The sequence below is a fragment of the Oryctolagus cuniculus genome, chromosome 1, assembly GCF_051225735.1.
Source record: "Oryctolagus cuniculus isolate XC-2025 breed Fujian yellow rabbit chromosome 1, ASM5122573v1, whole genome shotgun sequence".
Taxonomy (NCBI): Eukaryota; Metazoa; Chordata; class Mammalia; order Lagomorpha; family Leporidae; genus Oryctolagus; species Oryctolagus cuniculus.
The window spans coordinates 233640243-233662051 of record NC_142867.1 but is presented as its reverse complement, the minus strand read 5'-3'; the positions used below and the strand labels follow the sequence as shown (position 1 = coordinate 233662051).

The window sequence follows — 21809 nt, the reverse complement described above, 5'->3', positions numbered from 1 at the left end:
TGGATCGGATATGGAGCAGATGGGACACGAATCGGTGCCTGTACGGTATGCCAGCATCGCATGCAGTAGCTTTATCCAGTACGCCATAACACCAGCCTCCCTCCCTTTTCTCATTAAGCTTTTTAAGCATTTGGGTGCTTAATCACCTATCTGGTTAATGGAGCTTACCGTTTGTTCAGTTTCCTTGAGAATCTAATGAAAGTATAGTCTCCTTTCAAAGAAATGCTCTCGTGCACATCACGAAACTGTGCACAGACTCCCAGGGTCTGAGTCCCCCAGGTCCACCCACGGCTTCCTGCCAGGTTAAGAACTTGGGGTGAATATGGCGGATGGGAGCTCAGCACACACTCCCTCTTCTTCATGCTCCTTGTCGGGTGTCAGAGGCTAGAAAGTGAGACACTGCCCGGCAGGTGCATCAGCAGGAGCTGCGTCAGAACCCGAGTAGCTGGGACTCGAGCCGGCATCCCGACAGGACACGAGCGCACCAGGAGCGGCAGCTCAGCCTGCTGCGCCACAGTGCCTTCCCTGGAGTCTGCCTCTGCAGCACCCCCACTAAGGGGGAGCCACACTGCACTCCACAGTAAGTCCTTCTGGGCAGGCAGGCGTCTGGGGCTCAGGACGCCCACATTTCCTATTAGCGTGTTCAGGTTCACGTCCAGGAAAGCTTCCTGCTGCTGCACATCCCGGAGCCCTACTACCCACAGGGGAGACCCAAACTTAGTCCCGGCCCAACCCTGGGTGTAGTGGCCATCTGGGGAATGAGCCAGTAGATGGAAGAGCTGTCACTCTAGCTTTTAAATAAAATAAACAAATCTTCTTCTAAAAATCCATAAAACTGCACAGCAAAAAAGCCAATTTTACTATTTACTAATTTAAAATATTTTAGGGGAGGAAAAAAGCTAAATTAGGAAAACATACCAGAAAAATGAAGGACAATAAAGTTTTGAAGCTTTTAATCTATGAGGAAGAAAGAATGTATCCTGACCAGAAATCCACCATAAGGACTGGGACTCCGCCGCAGGGGACACTCATCAGAAACAAACTCCAGCTCCTACCAGGAGGTCGCGGGGAGCCAGGCACGCACCTCAGCAGAACCCCACCCAAGCACCGAATAGAGAGAAAACACAAATGACTCTGGCGGCCTTTGGGTCATAAAATAAATCTGACCAGGGAAGAGTAAGCCTGCTTTCAAGGCTAGGCTGACGGCCACACAGATCACACACCTCAGGACTCGCCTCCAACAAGCCAACCATGCCTTGTGACCACCGAACCGTGCCTCGGGAACCCCCTCCTTCCAGAAAACCTACAAGGACTCAGAGAGAGCAGGTGCTAGACCAGACACAACAGGTTTAGGGATCAGAGAACTGTCCTGAAAGCAATGAAGTCCTGGAGGAGACCCCCAGGGAGACCAGGAGCCACACCTGCAGCAGGGAGGTCCCAGCCGCTCACCCGCTCCAGTCACCCTAGGAAGAGCTTTTTAAAAAAGGCATTTACAGGGGCGGCGCTGTGGCACAGCGGGTAAAGCCACCACCTGTAATGCCTGCATCCCATACGGGCGCAGGCTCGATTCCGGCTACCTCACTTTCAATCCAGTTTCCTCTAATATACCTGGGAAAGCAGCAGGAGACAGCCCACACTCTTGGGCCCCTGCACCCATGTGGGAGACCAGGAAGAAGCTCCTGGCTCCTGGCTTCAGCCAGACCCAGCGCCTGCCATCTCAGCCATCAGGGGAGTGAACCAGCAGATGGAAGCTCTCTCTCTGCCTTTCAAACAAATAAGGGACTCTTTGAAAAAAATAATGTCAAATTTCAGCACTGATAAACATTTTTTCACATGCATTTTTTTTATTTATTTATTTTTAAACTTTTATTTAATTAGCCGGAACCGTGGCTCACTTGGCTAATCCTCCACCTGCGGTGCCCGGGTTCTAGTCCCGGTTGCTTCTCTTCCAGTACAGTTCTCTGCTGTGGCCCGGGAGGGCAGCAGAGTATGGCCCAAGTGCTTGGGCCCTGCACCTGCATGGGAGACCAGGAGGAAGTAAGTACCTGGCGCCTGGCTTCAGATCGGCGTAACCCCAGGCGTGGCGGCCATTAGGGGAGTGAACCAACAGAAGAAAGACCTTTCTCTCTGTCTCTCACTGTCTATAACTCTCTCTCACTGTCTAACTCTGCCTGGAAAAAAAAAAAGGCAAAAAATCTTTTATTTAATAAATATAAATTTCAAAAGTACAACTTTTGGATTATAGCGACTTTTCCCCTCATAACCTCCCTCCCACCTGCAAACATCCCATCTCCCACTCCCTCTCCCATCCCATTCTTCATCAAGATTCATTTTCAATTATCTTTATATACAGAAGATCAACTTGGTATATACTAAGTAAAGATTTCAACAGTTTGCACCCACACAGATACACAAAGTATAAAGTACTGTTTGAGTAGTAGTTTTACCGTTAATTTGCATAGTAAAACACATAAGCACAGAGATCCTACATGGAGAGCAAGTGTACAGTGAGTCCTGTTGTTAATTTAACAATTGACACTCTTATTTATGATGTCAGTAATCACCCGAGGCTCTTGTCATGAGCTGCCAAGGCTATGGAAGCCTCTTGAGTTCACCAACTCCAACCTTATTTAGACAAGGCAATAATCAAAGTGGAAGTTCTCTCCTCCCTTCAGAGGAAGGTACCTCCTTCTTTGATGGCCCCGTTCTTTCTACTGGGATCTCACTCACAGAGATCTTCCCTAGAGGTCTTTTTTTTTTTTTTTTTTTTTTTTTGCCACAGTGTCTTGGCTTTCCATGCCTTAAAAAAAAAAAAACTCTCATGGGCTCTTCAGCCAGATACGAATGCCTTAAGGGCTGATTCTGAGGCCAGAGTGCTGTTTAGGGCATCTGCCATTCTATGGGTCTGCTGTGTATCCCGCTTCCCATGTTGGATCGTTCTCTCCTTTTTAATTCTATCAGTTAGTATTAGCAGACACTAGTCTTGTTTATGTGATCCCTTTGACACTTAATCCTATCATTATGATCAATTATGAAAGGACACTGATCATTTTGATTTTTTTTTTAAGATTTATTTATTTATTTGAAAGTCAGAGTTACACAGAGAGAGGAGAGACAGAGAAAGATTGAGAGAGAAAAGTCTTCCATCTGATGGTTCACTCCCCAATTGGCCACAACGGCCAGGCTGTGCTGATCCGAAGCCAGGAGCTTCTTCTGGGTCTCCCACGCGAGTGCAGGGGCCCCAGGACTTTGGCCATCCTCCACTGCTTTCCCAGGCCATAGCAGAGAGCTGGTTTGGAAGTGGAGCAGCCGGGTCTTGAACCGGTGCCCATATGGGATGCTGGCACTTCAGGCCAGGGTGTTAACCCGCTGCACCACAGCGCCGGCCCCGATCACTCTGACTTGTAAGATGGCATTGGTACATGCCACCTTGATGGGACTGATTTGGAATCCCAGCTCTACCATTAGGGATAAGTCCTAGTAAGCATGTGCCAAACTATACACCTATTCTCTCTCTTATTCCCACTCTTATATTTAACAGGGATCACTTTTTCAGTTAAATTTTAAACACCTAAGAATAATTGTGTGTTAATTAAAGAGTTCAGCCAGTGGTATTAAGTAGAACAAAAAAAAAATACTAAAAGGAATAAAATAGTAAGTTGTTCCTTGACAGTCAGGACAAGGGCTGATCAAGTCATTGTTTCTCATAGTGTGCATTTCACTTCTACAGGTTTCCTTTTAGGTCCACATGCATTTTGAAGCACAAGCCCTGAGGTCTGTTATCAAAAGAAATTGTGGGGCCGGCGCCGCGGCTCAGTAGGCTAATCCTCTGCCTTGCGGCGCCGGCACACCGGGTTCTAGTCCCGGTCAGGGCACCGGATTCTGTCCTGGTTGCCCCTCTTCCAGGCCAGCTCTCTGCTGTGGCCAGGGAGTGCAGTGGAGAATGGCCCAAGTACTTGGGCCCTGCATCCCGTGGGAGACCAGGAGAAGCACCTGGCTCCTGCCTTCGGATCCGCCTGGTGCGCCGGCCGCGGCAGCCATTGGAGGGTGAACCAACGGAAAAGGAAGACCTTTCTCTCTGTCTCTCTCTCTCACTGTCCACTCTGCCTGGCAAAAAAAAAAAAAAAAGAAAAGAAAGGAAATTGTGCTGAAATCTGGAGGACAGAACTTCAAAATGAGTCTGTAAATACGAAAGTCATTGTCCCCTGGCTCCAGCAGTCTCTATTTCCTATCACAGACCAGAATACGTAGGAGGAGGGAGGAAGAGAGACAAGGAGGTATCGAGTGCTCTGTTACTGCTGGTGGTATGATTTTTTGCCTTCCACAGAAAACTGCAAAGCCAAGCAGCAGGGCCGGCATACAGCCATCCACACACCTGCCAGACAATGAACAGGTTCCGAGGAAGCCACCGGACCCTTCACACACCCCGCTTCCCTTGCCCACTTTGTCGCAGGTGAAAACAAACAGGTGGAAAAGATTCGACCCTATTTTGGCAATTCTAACATTAGGCCGCCTCCAGCTGACGTTAGTTGTTGCTCTTGAAAAGGGACAGCAGAGGAACAGGGAGAAAAGCCAGCTGCATCTTCTGTCTGCAGTGAACTCTGCTTAATGAAGGCAAACTATTACTCAAAGTCTTGGTCTCCCTCAGGGCAAAAGTCATTCATCGTTTGGTGAGACAAGCTACACAAACAGGAAGAGTTGTGATAGCAACTTTGACGAAAAGCTGGCAAATAAGAGAACAGGGAAAAAATGTTAATACAAGTCACCAACACTGGCCTGGAGCACACAGCTTTCCCATGTAATACAAGTCACCAACACTGGCCTGGAGCACACAGCTTTCCCATGTAATACAAGTCACCAACACTGGCCTGGAGCACACAGCTTTCCCATATAATTTAAATGCATCATAATAGCAGGCAGCAAGCAGGCTGTTCCTAAAAATAAACTCACCGCGATTCAAGGGGGCACAGAACACACATCTTCCCTGTCATCCTGCCGTGCGGTCAGACTGTCTGCCTGACACCACCACCTTGTGGGGACCGCTCCCACCTCTAGGGGTCAGCTGTTACAACCTCTTGTTCCCCACACCCACAGGGCTTGCATGGACATGCTGTAATGACCCCCGCTCAGTCACACGACCCCACAGAACCTAGGCCTGCTTGCTCTGGCTGCAGAAGGCCCTCAACCCGAGCCAAGGCTTTCTGGCTCGGGGGTCTCTCACCACCGTCCCCAGCGACTCCCCCTTTCCTTCCCTGGGTCCTGTGCTGAGTCTTTGTGCTCCCTGCGATATCTCACCTGACAGACACATCAGGTGGAAGTCACAGCCACTCCCAAGACACATGTCAAGACCAAACAGGAAAGAACAGTGCTGCGGTGTAGCTGGTAAAGCCGCCGCCTGCAGTGCTGGCGTCCAGGTGGGCGCCAGGTCAAGTCCCAGCTGCTCCACTTCCAGCTCTCTGCTATGGCCTGGGGAAAACAGTAGAAGATGGCCCAAGTCACTGGGCACCTGCACCCTGTGGGAAACCCGGAGGAAGCTCCTGGCTCTGGCTTTGGCCTGGCTCAGCCCTGGCTGTTGCAGCCATTTGGGGAGTGAACTAGAGGACGGAAGATCTCTCTCTCTTTCCCTCTCTGCCTCTGCCTCTCTGTAACTCTGCCTTTCAAATAAATAAATAAATCTTTAAAAAAAATAGAAAAAAACAAACAGGAAAGAGAAAGTTCTCAAAACAACCAGGAACACCAGGAGGCAGGAATCAATGGTGTCCAGGACACCTACCACAAGCACCGTTAAAATTAAAGCGGGGCCAGTGCTGTGGTGCAGCGGGTGGAGCCGCCGCCTGCAGTGCCAGTATCCCATATGGGCACCGGTTCTAGTCCCAGCTGTTCCTCTTCCCATCCAGCTCCCTGCTGTGGCCTGGGAAAGCAGTAGAAGATAGTCCACGCCCTTAGGCCCCTGCACCCACGTGGGAGACCCAGAAGAAGCTCCTGACTCCTGACTTTGGATCGGCTCAGCTCCAGCCGTTGAGGCCATTTGGGGAGCAGGCCAACAGATGGAAGACCTCTCTCTCTCTCTGTCTCTACTTCTCTCAGTAACTATCTTTCAAATAAATAAAAATAAATCTTTTTTTTTTTTTTTTTGACAGGCAGAGTTAGACAGTGAGAGAGAGAGACAGAGAGAAAGGTCTTCCTTCCATTGGTTCACCCCCTAAATGGCTGCAAAGGCCGGCGCTGCACCCATCTGAAGCCAGGAGCCAGGTGCTTCCTCCTGGTCTCCCATGCGGTGCAGGGCCCAAGCACTTGGGCCATCCTCCACTGCCTTCCCGGGTCACAGCACAGAGCTGGACTGGAAGGGGGGCAACCAGGACAGAATCCGGTGCCCCGACCGGGACTAGAACCTGGGGTGCTGGCGCTGCAGGTGAAGGATTAGCCTAGTGAGTCACGGCGCCGGCCAAAATAAATCTTTTTAAAAAAATTAAAGTGGGAAAAGAAAAATGAAAAAAAAAAAAAACAAAAAAACCCTGAAGTGGAGGGGAGGGGAGGGGGGCGTTGTGGCGCAGCAGGGTAAGCCCCTGCTCAGGATGTCTGTGTCCTGTATCAGAGTGCCTGGTTCAAGTCCAGACTCCATTTCCTATCCAGTTTCCTGCTTATGTACACTCCAGGAAGCAGCAGATGGTGGCTCAAATACTTGGGTTCTTACCACCCCTGTGGAATGCCTGGATGGAATTCCAGGTTTCCGCGGGCATTTGGAGTGAACCAGAAGATGGAAGATCTGTTTTCCTGTGTCTTTCAAATAGGAAAATTAAACTTTTTAAAAATTAAGTAATAAAAGAAGAAACTTACTGTGAGACGTCAAAATAGCTGTGTGGCAAATGTTAAAGCAAGACTTGGAGGCGGGCATTTGGCACAAAGGGTAAGATGCCACTTGAGACGCCTGCATTCCATACTGAGGCGCCGGGGCTCAAGTCCTGGCTGCACTCCCAACTCCAGCCTCCTGCTGATGCCAACCCTGGGAGGCAGCAGCTGTGGTTCAAGTCGTCAGGTCCCTGCCACACACGGGAAACCTGGACTGAGTTCCTGACTCTTGGCTTCAGTCTGGCCCAGCCCTGCCTGTTGGGGGTGTTTGGAGAGTAAACAGGTGGATGGCAGACCTCTGTTTCTGTTTATCTTTATCTCTCCACCTTTCAAATAAACAAATAAAAGAAATTAAAATTCAATTAAATAAGATTTTTAAAAAATAACAGGGGAAGGGGAGCCAGGCAGTGTGGTGCAGCGAGGTAGGCCCTAGCATCCCATGTGGGCAACAGTTCAAGTTTCGGCAGTTCCACCTCCAATCCAACTTCCTGGTAATGTGCCAGGGGGAGCGGTGGATGACAGTCCAAGTGCTTAGGCCCCTGCCATCCCTGAGGAAGATCGGGTAGAGTTCCAGGCTCCCAACTTCAGCATGGCCATGCCCTGGCTGTTGTAGCCATTCAGGGAGTGAATCAGCTGCTGAATGATTTCTCTTTCTCTGACATTTTGCTTTTCAAATAAATAAATAAATCTTTTACAAAAAGAGAATATTCAGGAATATTGCTCTCATTATTAACAGTTTTTCAGAAGCAAGTTTTGTACTATAAATCATAAAGTTTAAATATTTAAAATGTAATTTTTTTTTTTTTGACAGGCAGAGTGGACAGTGAGAGAGAGAGACAGAGAGAAAGGTCTTCCTTTGCCGTTGGTTCACTCTCCAATGGCCGCCGCGGCTGGCGCGCTGCGGCCGGCGCACCGCGCTGATCCGATGGCAGGAGCCAGGAGCCAGGTGCTTTTCCTGGTCTCCCATGGGGTGCAGGCCCAAGCACCTGGGCCATCCTCCACTGCACTCCCTGGCCACAGCAGAGAGCTGGCCTGGAAGAGGGGCAACCGGGACAGAATCCGGCGCCCCGACCGGGACTAGAACCCGGTGTGCCGGCGCCGCTAGGTGGAGGATTAGCCTAGTGAGCCGCGGTGCCGGCCCTTAAAATGTAATATTTTTATGAATGTTTTATAATATACAAAGTACCTCAATAGCATATGATAATAACTATATATACACATATATGGTCCATATATATTGAGATTTGCTTGCTCAAAAAACCCTGCGGGAGCAAGCGCTTGGGCCTGGTGGTTAAGACACTGGTTAGGATGCCTGTGTCCCGTATCAGGGTTCCTGGGTTCAGAGCCTGGCTCTCGCTCCTCATTCCAGCTTCTTGCTAATGCAGATAAAGGGAAGGCAGCAGGTGACCTCAAGCAGTGAGTCCCCGCGTAAGGCGCGTGTGATGACCCGTGCCATCTATCAGGGTGGGTCACTGTCCCACAACCCAGGAACCGGAGGTAAGCAGTGGCCTCTGGCTCTCCTCGCGCCACACGAGGGGTGGAAACACTTTGTTAGAACCGGCCGCAACTCCCAGCCGCAGGGAAGGTTTCAGGGAGTCAGCAAAGTGCTGGATGGGGTTAGTAACCGAAGTGCTAGGTGGCCTCTCCTCTGACTCACTGCTGAGCACACTCCCTCGAAATGACGTCACAGCAGCCAGCACACAAAGGAAGGCACAGAGGACCAGCACTCCTCTCCTCGCCATCCTCCGAGCTCAGCCAAAACCTGGGGCTATCAGAACACACATGATAGCCCTGCAGTTCAAAATTATCCCCAGGTGCAAGCATGCTACTCCTAAAACTTACTGATAACCCCTTCCCAAGTCAATTTCAATTACAAAATCTCATTTCAACTAAGGGATCATACTTTACCAACTCTCCTGACGCAGCGTTAACCTAACTACACACTCTCACAGAGCAACGTGAGATCACACTCGCATTCAGAAAAACAAAGCCATGCCAGGGCTTGACTGACTCCACAGCCCACCCACAGACGATGACTTCCTGATTCAGAAGAGCGGAACCCAAACGCCCCTGGAAAAGGCTCTTAGGAGGCCTCTATTTTCCTCCCTTGGACGACGAAATTAGTACTTTTCCTGGGAACAGCAGTTAGAGTACTAACAGTCATGCCGATCGAGCCTCAGGTGACTTTCTGAATCAAATCTTCCTTGACCAGATTCACAAAGAGGTATGTTGTTTTTGCAGTGAATAATAGTTTTTTTTTTTAAATCAACCTTTCTGTGTATTTATATTTTCCAAAGGCTTTTCTCTACTGTACCCATGTAAATTAAATTTACAAAGAAAAATCCTCAAAACTCGGGAAACAGGATGCATTGTTTAACAATGGCCTGATCCTGAGAGGACAAGGCCCGGGAGAATGCTACTGCCACCTGTCCTGTCCCAGCCAGAGCAGAACCATGCCAGCTGCTTACCCTAACAGGTAACAAACAAAACACTGCACTGCATTTCAATAGCACTAAGTCCACTGCCACATATCACAGCCACATATCACACACACAAAAGACATTTATCCAAGGAAAAACAATTTTTCCCTTACACCCACTGAACAGTACTTTTGCAGACACCTGCGTCCCACACAGCGTCTCCCACATGGGATGCTGGCACTGCAGACGGCGGCCCCACCTGCCATCACCTGCCATGCCACAGCGCCGGCCCCAGTAAAAACATTCTCTGGATGTGCTAACAATGAGAAATTCTTAGTTTTATCTCCCTTGAGTTATGAACCTTACATAACCTAATATATAAAGTGCTTAGATTAGCACCTGAATATAGTAAGCCTCAACAAAAGTCACCTGTTATGATCAGGTAAGTCAGGAAAGTAACCAGAATACAAACACTATCCTGTGACATTCTCCACTTGAGCAATGTTCTGATCGTCTCTCAATGGGCCGTAGGAATCTTTGCATTGGGACAATCCTCCTAGCAGGCGGTCCTTCTTCAACAAGGACACTAAGGGCCGGCACTGCGGTGTAGCGGGTAAAACCTGCACCTGCGTGGGAGATCTGGAAGAAGTTCCTGGCTCCTGGCTTCGGCGCAGCTCCGGCTGTTGCGGCCATTTGGGAATGAACCAGCAAATGGAAGACCTTTCTCTCTGTCTCTCCCTCTCACTATCTGTAACTCTACCTCTCAAATAAATAAATTTTTAAAAAATAAAAAAAGAAAAAAAGAAAATCACAGAAGGGGGCTGGCATGGTGGCACAGTAGGTTAGGCCTCCACCTGCAGCGCCAGCATCCCATAAGGGTGCCAGTTCCTGCCCTGGCTGTCCCTCTTTTTTTTTTTTCTTTTTTTTGACAGGCAGTTAGACAGTGAGAGAGAAAGAGACAGACAGACAGATAAAGAGCAAGTCTTCCTTCCGTTGGTTCACCCCGCAAATGGCCACTACGGCCGGTGCACTGTGGCTGGCGCACCGCCCTGATCCAAAGCCAGGAGCCAGGTGCTTCCTCCTGGTCTCCCATGTGGGTGCAGGGCCCAACCACTTGGGCCATCCTCCACTGCCTTTCCAGGCCACAGCAGAGAGCTGGACAGGAAGAGGAGCAACCAGGACAGAATCCAGCACTCCAACCGAGACTAGAACCCAGGGTACCGGCACCGCAGGCGGAGGATTAGCCTAGTGAGCCGCAGCGCTGGCCCCCTCTTTTTTTTTTTTTTTTTTAAGATTTATTTATTTATTTATTTATAATTTTATTTATTTATTTGAAAGGCAGAGTTACAGAGGGGCAGAGGCAGAGAGAGAGAAGTCTGCCATTCCTTTGTTCACTCCTCAAATGACTGCAACAGCTGAAGCTGAGCCGATCCGAAGCCAGGAGCCAGGAGCTTCTCCAGGTCTCCCACGCGGGTGCAGGGGCCCAAGCACTTAGGTCATCTTCCACTGCTTTCCCAGGCCACAGTAGAGAGCTGGATCGGACGTAGAGCAGCTGGGACTCCAACCAGTGCCCATATGGAGTGCCGCAGGTGGAGACTTTACCCACTATGCCACAGTGCTGGCCCCCTGCCCCCTCTTCTGGTTCTTGGTTTTTGGATCAGCTCAGCTCTGGCCACTGAGGCCATCTGGGGAGTGAACCAGCGGATGGAAGAACTTTCTGTCTCTCTCCCTGTGTCTATAACTCTACCTCTCAAATAAATAAATAAAATCTTGAAGAAAAAACACAGAAAGATGAATCCATAAGAAACAATGGATATTATAAAAATTGAAAAATTTACAAGAATCATTTAACTTTTATTACTAACAGGGAAAAACAGTCTTCTGAAATAGCTTGCTTTCATCACTAAGCATTCTTTGTATTCCGTTACTTGTTCCTAGGATCAAACTAGTCTATAGATTTAGTGCAATCTTAGAAGAAAATCCTCATGAGTATTTTTGTTTGGCTAGGGAAACCTATACAACAGATTGTAAATTATGTAATAGAAACACAAAGGAGCAGGCTAAGACAATCTTGAAGAACAAAACCGAAGTCTTACGCTACCAGATTTCAAGATTTCAAGGTTACAATGCTGGCAGCAAGGACGGACAAATGCAACAGCTGAACAGAGTGAGGAGTTCGCCAACAGACCAAGCACAACGGACGGGCACCTGGTCTATGCAGCAATGTTCACGCCTGCAGGGAACACAGTTCCAAGTGAAAGCCAGAAGAATAAGCCGGTGTTGTGGCATGCTGAGTTGAGCCAGCGCTTACAATACTCCCATCTCATAGTGGAGTGCTGGGTCACATCCCAGCTGCTTGGCTTCTGACACAGCTCCCTGCTAATGCACATGGGAAGGCCATGGATGATGGCCTGAGTATGTGTTGAAGGGTTAGAGGAGGAGGGGAAGGAGGAAGAAAGGAGATGGAGATGTATCGAGATATGGAGGTGATGGAGATGGAGATGATGGAGATGATGGAGATGATGGAGATGGAGATGGAGATGATGGAGATGATGGAGATGGAGATGATGGAGATGATGGAGATGGAGATGGAGATGATGGAGATGATGGGGATGATGGGGATGATGGGGATGATGGGGATGATGGAGATGATGGAGATGATGGAGATGGAGATGGAGATGATGGAGATGATGGAGATGATGGAGATGATGGAGATGATGGGGATGATGGAGATGATGGAGATGGAGATGGAGATGAAGGAGATGGAGATGATGGAGATGATGGAGATGGAGATGGAGATGAAGGAGATGGAGATGATGGAGATGATGGAGATGAAGGAGATGGAGATGTATCGAGATATGGAGGTGATGGAGATGGAGATGGGGATGGAGATGGAGATGATGGAGATGGGGATGGAGATGGAGATGGGGATGGAGATGGAGGAGATGGAGGAGATGGAGATGATGGAGATGATGGAGATGATGGAGATGATGGAGATGGGGATGATGGAGATGATGGAGATGATGGAGATGGAGATAGAGATGATGGAGATGATGGAGATGGAGATGAAGGAGATGGAGATGGAGATGGAGATGAAGGAGATGATGGAGATGAAGGAGATGGAGATGTATCGAGATATGGAGGTGATGGAGATGGAGATGATGGAGATGGAGATGATGGAGATGATGGAGATGGAGATGATGGAGATGGAGATGATGGAGATGAAGGTGATGGAGATGGAGATGATGGAGATGGAGATGGGGAGAGAGACAGATTTTACATCTGCTGGTTCACTCCTCAAATGGCCACGATGGTTGGGGCTGGGTCAGGTAGAAGCCAGGAACTCCGTCCGGGTCTCCCACATGGGTGCAGGGACCCAATCACTTGGGCCGTCTTCCACTGCTTTCCCAGGTGCATTAGCAGGGAACTGGATCAGAAGTGGAACAGCAAGGACTCTAACCAGCGCCCATATGGATGTCGCCACTGCAGACGGCAGCTTAACCAGCTATACCACAGTGCCAACCCCAATAAATAAAAATCTTTAAAAAAAAAAAGTAAGTCTTAATTTGTGACCTACTGAATGTCACTTTACACACATGAATGGCACATGTGCGAGGATGCCTCCCTTGGCCACCACACATCAGTACAACCTTAAATGTCATCCCAAACCTGATGACTCCCAGTTTCTCTCTCCAGCCTGGACCACTTTCCTGAATTCAAGTTCACAGACCCGACTACCTATCTGACATATACACTTAACAAGTACGTCAGACTCACACTCAAAAGAAGCCCCCAACAGCCTGCTCCTCTAGTCTACATTTCATTAAGAGGCACCTCCAGGGGCCAGTGTTAGGGTGCAGCGGGTTAAACTGCTGCCTGCAGTGCCGGTATCCTGCATCGGGGGCAGGACTGAGTCCCAGCTACTCCGTTTCTGGTCCAGCTTCCTGCTAATAACGTGCCCGGGAAGGCAGCAGAGGATGGCCCAAGTACCTGGGCCCTGCTACCATGTGCGAGACCAGAATGGAGTTCCTGGTTCCCGATTCACACTGGCCCAGGCCTGGCTGTTACAGCCATTCAGGGAGTGAACCAGTGGATGGAAGATATTCTGTCTCTGCCTTTCGAATGAATGAATGAAAGGCAGCTGCATTCTTTCAGTTCCTCAGCCCCAAAGCCTGGGAGTCACGGCTGATTTCTCCCATGCTCCACATCCCACATCTAATCAAGAGGAAATCCAGTCGGCTCTGCCTTCAGAGAGAAGAACTGGACCCTCGCCTGCTGCCACCGCCCTGGCCCCAGCACCATCACGCTCATTAGAGCCAAGCAATCAGTCCCCGCGTGGAATCCCACTTCCTTCCTTGCTCTCCTGACGAGAGCAGAGAGGTTCTACTCAAACATGAATCAGGTCCCATTACTCCCCTACCAAATTCTCCAAGAACTTTCCAAACCACGTGAATAAAAGCCCAAATCCCTGAACCAGTCAACAGGACTCTTCTCCAGCCATTCCCTCCCTACCCCCCCGTTGCCTCCCCCAACTCTCCTGCTCTCTCTGCCCGAGCCACCCTGGCCTCTGGGAGCTCCTGGACCTGCTAAGCTCTGCTGGGGCTTCTGCCTGAAATGCTGTACCCCAACCTTCCACACCTGTGCCCCCACACTCAGGGTCTTGTCCCAAAGCCACCTTCCTCACACCCCACCCCACCCCGACATCCCTAGAGCCCTTCTCAGCACTCAGCAGCATCTGTACTGCATCACGTGGATGGCGGGTGGTCTGTCGCCCGCCCAGGGCGTGAGTTCTGGCGTGGCAGCGCTATCCACTGTGGCTGTTTGCTAATGTACTACCACCGCCTAAAACACAACCCGCCACATGGTGTGTGCTCAGTGGCTGCTAAATAAAAAAGGAAACTCTAAGAAAAACACACTTACCAGGGAATGCTTTCAATTTTGTTTTTACCAAGTGACTCTTCGAGTCAAGCCAGCGAAACCCAAAAGGAATACGTGGCGCATAAATGACATCCTAGCTTCCTCTCCCTCCCTCTGCATACGGCTGGACCTTCCGACCAGGGCAAGAAGCTGTCATCTGCCCACCCCTCTCAGCTCACCACCACCACCACCACCACCACCACCAGCACCACCACCAGCTAGTGTTATTCTTGGCTTCCAGGTTCACATCTGGTCCAAGAGTGTATGCTTCTGACTTCAAGTGTATGAATCGAACCTACAAGCATATTAATCAACTCTACAAAGATCAGACTAAGAAAGAACAATTTATCACATAAAACAAGACTACATTCCCAAACGGACATCTTTGCATTTGACTACTATTTGAAGCCCTTGCCTATGTTCCTGTTGAACTATGGTCTTTTCACTTTTACTTGTTGAATTCTTTACTTAATGGAGCATTAAGCCTTTGACTATCAAACAGACTAAACATATGTTTTCTCAAAAATAAAAGAAAAAGCAGGGAGAGGGGAGGGGAGGCAAGGAGGGAGGAAGGGAAGTATTATATTCTTAGAATTGCATCTATGAACTACACTGAACCTGCTCTTTGTATTAATATCACACTGACACAAGAATCAACGAGACTTGAGTTGTAACTATACATCTGCTGCGACCCTGAGAATCTCAGGTACTAATAAATTCCCTTCAAAAATTTTAAAAGGACTACATTCTCCTAAAAAAAGAACATTCAAGGCCCAAAGAAGTTGATAGGTCTTCAAGGTCTTGAAACGTGATTTCAGCTAATTCCAGCATAAAAGGAGCTGGGTTGAGCGGCCATCAATTGTCTCCAGATCTTCATATTTTTTGTATTACCAGATAGTACAGGTTTGTTGTAAAATACATCTACACATCACAAATGCAAAGTAAAAACTGAATGTTTTCTCCTATTCCACCTAAAATCAGTTCTCAAGAGAGAACAATTTTCACCCAAAATCCCGCCATATCATTTTCTGCATACATACAAATAGATATTTTTGTTTTACCAAAGTGGGGTCCTTCATATGGGTGCCAGTTCGAGTCCCAGCTGCTCCACTTCCAATCCAGCTCTCTGCTGGTGGCCAGGAATAGTGGAATACGCCAGGTGCTTGGGCCCCTGCACCCACGCTGGGACCCGGAAGAAGCTCCTGGCTCCTGGCTTCAGACTGGCCTAGCACCCAGCCATAGCAGTCATTTGGGGAGTGAACCAGCAGATAGAGGACCCTTCTCTGTCTCTCTCTCTGTCTGTAACTCTGCCTCTCAAATAAATCTTTTAAAAAATAAAAAATTAAGATTAAAAAAATGTTTTAAAAAGTGGGCTCATCACTTTTTCCTCCACTGACAAGGGACATCCCCCAGCGTCCGGCAGCCAGCCTCTCCTGTGCTGTCTGATGACTTTCTGCAGTGCTGGGTCCAGGCTCTGTCATCCCAGGCCCTCTGTACACCCTGGAAACCCACTGAGGGTCCCAACAGCTGTGATTTATGTGTGCCATCCCCTCAATATTCACCATATTAGAAATTAAAACTCAGAGTTTAAGAAACATTCATGGGGCTGGTGCTGTGGCATAGGGAGTAAAGCCACCACCTGCAATACCTGCATCCCATATGGGCACCAGTTCAAGTCCTGGCTGCTCCACTGCTCCACCGGCTCCCTGCTAACAGCCTGGGAAAAGTATCAGAAGATGGTCCAAGTGCTTGGGCCCCTGCTACCGATATAGGAACCCGGATGGAGATCCTGGCTCTTGGCTTCGGCCTGGCTTATGCAGTCATTAGGGGAGTGAACCAGCAGATGGAAGACCTCCATCTCTCACACTTTCTCTCTCTGTAACTCTTTTTAAAATAAATAAATCTCTAAAAAAAAAAAAAAAAAAAAAAAAGAGAGAGAGAAGGGTTGGCACTGTGGTGCCGCTGGTTAAGCCACAGTCTGCAGTGCCAGCATCCCATATGGTGCCAGTTTGGGTCCCGGCTGTTCCACTTCCGATCCAGCTCTCTGCTGTGGCCTGGGAAAGCAGCAGAAGATGTCCCACGTGCTTGGGCCCCTGCACCCACGTGGGAGACCCAGAAGAAGCTCCTGGTTCCTGGCTTCAGCCAGGCACAGCTGCAGCGGTCACAGCCCTTTGGGGAGTGAACCAGCAGATGGAAGATGTCTCTCTCTCTCTGTCTCTCCTCCTCTCTCTGTAACTCTGCCTTTCAAATAAATAAATCTTAGAAAAAAAAAAAAGAGGGAGAGAAACATTTATTCATCCTTCTAAAAATGAACATTACTGTTTTCCCCAAAAAAGCAGACTTTCTGGATAACTGTGTTCTTTCATGCTACACCAACACTCAGTGAGCAGTAACTTCTAGAGGCCGGCTACCACTTGGAATATGATGCCCTGGCAATGAACTCCTACACTCTGCTATACTGGCCGGCGCCACGGCTCACTAGGCTAATCCTCCACCTGCGGCGCCGGCACCCCGGGTTCTAGTCCCCGTTGGGGTGCCAGATTCTGTCCCGGTTGCTCCTCTTCCAGTCCAGCTCTCTGCTGTGGCCTGGGAGTGCAGTGGAGGATGGCCCAAGTGCTTGGGCCCTGCACCCGCATAGGAGACCAGGAGGAGGCACCTGGCTCCTGGCTTTAGATCAGGGCAGCGCGCCTGCTGCAACAGCCATTAGGGGGTGAACCAACAGAAGGAAGACCTTTCTCTCTGTCTCTCTCTCTCTCACTGTCTAACTCCACCTGTCAAAAAAAGAAACAAACAAAAAAACCAACTTTGTTGTATTAAAATCTATTGTTCCACCTTCCACTCGGAATGGATCTTTTCCTTGTGCATGATTTTATACACACACTGATCCTTCAAAAGACCCTGGTTCTGGGACGGCTGCTTGACGCAGCTGCTCAGTCACCGGCTGGGCCACCGGCATCCGTCTCAGAACGCCTGGTTCGTTCCCAGCTGCTCCGCTCCGACCCGGCCCCCTGCTGATGCGCACCCTGGACGCAGCAGATGGTGGCTCACAAGCCTGGGCCCCTGCCGATCTCAGAGGAGATTCGGATGGAATTCCAGGCTCCTGCTTTTGGCTTGGCCCACCCAGTCCTGACTTCAAGAGTATGGACCACTGGGGGAGTGAGCCAGTGGACAAAGCTCTCTCTCCGTTTCTCTCCCTCTGCCTCTCAAATACAATTTTAAAAGTACCGGTTCACATATTTATGAAGATGTTTTAAATCACACATTTCCTTGTAAGATAATCAAGATAACATTTGTAAATATTATCACCAATCTCTGTATCACAACAGCAGATACAAATTCTCCAAAATCCTAATTTTCACTAGAAAACTAAAATTGTATCATTGGCAAAAAATACCGCCAGTATTTTCCTTGAAAGGACTCTTTTAGACATTCTTCAGTCTGAATAACTAGTTTGTCAGCAGCAGTTTCAAGTAAAAAATGGTTGTCCACGAACAAAGCAGTTAGCTCAGTCTACAACTCAAACAACCGCCCAAGGTGCTGTTCAGAGATAATCATCAGACCTCAGGATACAGCATAAGTGTTTTATGCATCTTTTTTTTTTTTTTTTTTAAGATTTATTTACCTATTTGAAAGTCAGAGTTACACAGAGAGAGAAGGAGGCAGAGAGAGAGAGAGAGAGGTCTTCCATCTGCTGGTTCACTTCCCAGTTGGCTGCAACGGCCAGAGTTGCAATGATATAAAAGCCAGGAGCCAGGAGCTTCTTCGGGGTCTCCCACGTGGGTGCAGGGGCCCAAGCACTCAGGCCATCTTCTACTGCTTTCCCAGGCCATAGCAGAGAGCTGGATCAGAAGAGGAACAGCCAGGATGCGAACTCGTACCCGCATGGGTTGCTGGCACTGTAGGCAGCAGCTTTACCTGCTATGCCACAGCGCTGGTCCATTATGCCGACTTTTATCCCACAAAGTATTAAAACACACAAAAGAGTTCATAAAATTACCATCTGCTGCTTCATCAAGGGCATTCTTTAGTGAAAGCTGCTGGGGGGAGGGGGTTGGTTTGTTTCGCGGCGAGTGCACGTCAGGAAAACCTAAGAGCCGTGAGCGCCGTCCATGGGGACGCCTGCATTACTTCTGCAGTTGTGCAGAGGCCAACACAAGGCAAGAGGCGAGGAAGAGCTCAGGACTCTATCAATACCAAAGGTCTTAACCCCCCACCCCGAGGCAGCACTAGCCCCTAGGAAACCACGGTTCCAGTTCTAGGAATCGAGCGAGACTCCTGGATCCCAGCCTTCAGTTCTGGTACGTCAGCCAGAACGCTCCGACGTCTGTATCAACCTCCCCCAAGGCTGCTTCATCGTCATTATTTAAAAGTGCAGGGGGGCCGGCGCCGCGGCTCACTAGGCTAATCCTCTGCCTTGCGGCGCCGGCACCCCGGGTTCTAGTCCTGGTCGGGGCGCTGGATTCTGTCCCGGTTGCCCCTCGTCCAGGCCAGCTCTCTGCTGTGGCCAGGGAAGGCAGTGGAGGATGGCCCAAGTGCTTGGGCCCTGCACCCCATGGGAGACCAGGAGAAGCACCTGGCTCCTGGCTTCAGATCAGCGTGGTGTGCCAGCCGTGGCGGCCATTGGAGGGTGAACCAACGGCAAAGGAAGACCTTTCTCTCTCTCTCTCTCTCTCTCACTGTCCACTCTGCCTGTCAAAAAAAAAAAAAAAAAAAAAAAAAAAAAAAAAAAAAAAAGCGCAGGGGACGGCGCTGCAGCAGGACCGGCACTGTGGTGAAGCGGGTTAACGCCCTGGCCTGCAGTGCGGGCATCCCATCTGGGCGCTGGTTCGAGAACCCAGCTGCTCCACTTCTGATGCAGCTCTCTGCTATGGGCTGGGAAAGCAGTGGAAGGTGGCCCAAGTCCTTAGACTCCTGCACCCGCGTGGGAGACCTGGACAAAGCTCCTGGCTCCTGGCTTCGGATCGGCACAGCTTCAGCTGTTGCAGCCCTTTGGGGAGTGAACCAGCAGATGGAAGACCTCTCTTTCTCTCTCTCCTTCTCTCTCTCTCTCTTCTGTGTAACAATGACTTTCAAATAAAAATGAATAAATCTTTAAAAAAAATAAAAAGCGCAAGGATGGCACTGCTGCAGCCTCTGCCTGTGGCACCGGCATCCCGTACGGGCACCAGGTCTGGTCCCGGCTGCTTCTCTTCCGATCCAGCTCTCTGCTGTGGCCTGGGAAAGCAGTGGAAGATGGCCCAAGTGCTTGAGGCACTGCACCCGCGTGGGAGACCCGGAAGAGGCTCCTGGCTCCTGGCTTCCGATCGGCGCAGTTCCGGCTGTTGTGGCCATCTGGGGAGTGAACCAGCGGATGGAAGACTGCTCTCTCTGTCTCTACCTCTCTCTGTATCTCTATTTCAAATAAAGCTTAAAAAAAAAAAAAAAAAAAAAAGACGTTAAAATCTCAACTGCCAGTGCAAGTCCATGCGACAGAGACACTGGTTCACTGCAGTCACACGCTGTTAGATTTTTTGTGAGTGAAATTCAAGATACGTGCCGCCTGCACACACCTTACTCTTGCTTACTGGGCCAATAGGCTCAACTGCTATTTTTAAAAATATAGTTATTTTACTTGACGGGCAGAACAACAGAGAGATAGGAAGAATCCTCCACCCTCCAGTTCATTCCCCAAATGCCTGCCACAGGCAACAGTCCCAGGCTGGGCCAGGCCAAAGCCAGGAGCTGGGACTGCATCTGGATCTCCCATGTGGGTGGCAGGTGCCCAAGCACCTGGGCCATCGTCTGCCGTCTCCCAGGATACACCCATCAGCAGCAAAAACCCGGACCTGGAGACAGCTAGGACTCAAACCCCAACATTCCTATACAGATGTGGGCATCCCAAGGGGCGCTTAACTCACTGGGCCATGACGCCTGCCCCCAGTTAAGGTGTTTTTTTTTAAAGATTTATTTATTTTGAAAAAGTAACAGACAGAGGGAGCTTCCAGCTGTTGGTTCACTCCTCAGATGGCCGCGACGGCCAGCACTGGGCCAGGCTGAAGCCAGGAGCCTCATCCGGGTCTCCCACATGGGTGGCAGGGGCCCCGGGGGTCGTCCTCTGCTGCTTTCCCAGGCCATGAGCAGGGAGCTGGATCAGAAGTGGAGCAGCCAGGAACCGACGCTGCACCCACAGGAGATGCCGCATCACAGGTGGCGCCCCCTCCCACCCAGGATACTATGTTAAGGTAAAGGACACGAACGAACGAAGCTGATTCAGTGGTCCGACCTCTGTTTCAGACGGCGGCCAGGCGACCCCTGCTTCACCCCCACAGAATCACTGGAGGTGAAGAGAAGACGCCCACAGGAACGCCAGAGCGCCCAGCGTCCCCCTGCACCGGGAGAGAAGCGGGCGCGGGCTCCGGCCGCGGGGAGTTCCGGGCTCAGCCCCCGAACGCTGCCTTCTCCCGCAGAGCCGGGGAGCGTCTGCGGGCCCCACTGCCCTCCTAAAGGCCAGGGGGTTCCGTGTCAACTGAGACCTGAGGTTCCCAAACCGTGAGAACAGACGCGGGCTCGCTAAGGACCCACGCGAGTCGGGGAGCCGCCGCGAAGAAGCCAGCTAACTGCCACCCGGTCGGGAAACGGAGGCCCCGGGTCAGCACCAAGGGGACGCGGCGCACGGCTCGGTGTGCAGGGGGCACGCAGGCACCAGGACACCGTTTCCAGGACTAAGCGGGTTCCACGCGAGGCTCCGGGACCACCGCGAGCGCCCAGCGGAGCCGGCAGGCACGGGCACCCGCGGAGCCGGCAGGCACGGGCACCCGCGGACGCGGCAGGCACGGGCACCCGCGGAGCCGCCGGGACGCGCCCGCGACACTCACCGTGCTCCACGAAGACGTTGCAGTGCGGGCCCCCATGGCGCGCCGAGTCCTTCTTGCCGGCTCCTTTGATGAAGTGCAGGGCGGGCAGACTCGGCCTTCTCTGGTCCCCAAGAACTTTTCCAGGCTGCTGCCCCATAAAGTTAGCGCGGGGCTCCCCTTTCCAGAAGAGGGTCCAGGAGCTTCCGGAACAGTCGGTGGCCTCGGCGGGGCCTTCCACACTCAGCGCATGCCCGCCACGCCACGGCGGCCCGCACGGGCAGTCGCGGGCAGGCACCTGCCGGGGGCTCCACGCATGGACACGGGGGGCCCGCTGACTGTTCCCAGCCTCGGGCTTTGGGGAGTAAGGTGATTCCCTCACTCCCCAAAGGTTTCGCCGTCTTTAAGGATACTCCACTGAATGAACCACGCTTTTTCTTTTTTGGGAAGACGCACCTAAGCAGAACTATTCCCGGAGCGGTGGGGCGCAGGGCGACAATCCCTTAGTCCTTCCGGCAGCGTCGCGGGCCCCGGGGTGCTCGCCCGCGCCTGTCCCCCAGCAAAGCTCCCGCCGGGCCGGGCCGGGCCGGCTGCGCTCCGGCTCCTCGCTCTCCCCGGCCCTCCGGAAAAGGACGCGCGGGTCAGCCGGATCTCGGCGCGCTCGGCACGGAATGCATGGCCAGCAACTTTTAAGTCCGCTTTTTAAAAGGCCTGTGAAACCAATCCAGGCTCTTCCTTTGCATGGAAGTTTCTGGCTGGGCTGAGACCAAGGGGCCCGTAGGTGACATTGGAA

At 50.8% G+C, this 21809-nt stretch overlaps 2 protein-coding genes across 2 annotated transcripts in view; both read right to left on the bottom strand.

Moving 5' to 3' along the window:
- ABL1 (ABL proto-oncogene 1, non-receptor tyrosine kinase) overlaps positions 1–21809 on the bottom strand; it is a 148369-nt gene extending 126560 nt beyond the window's left edge. Inside the window, exon 1 of the mRNA XM_051835403.3 lies at positions 21041–21809. Within this exon, the coding sequence (XP_051691363.1) occupies positions 21041–21176 (136 nt within the window). The 5' untranslated portion in view covers positions 21177–21809. The remainder of the gene's footprint in view (positions 1–21040) is intronic.
- Positions 21706–21804, bottom strand: LOC138845421 (uncharacterized). Its single transcript, XM_070058128.2, has one exon. It carries the CDS (start codon positions 21802–21804, stop codon positions 21706–21708), a length of 99 nt encoding a protein of 32 aa, XP_069914229.2.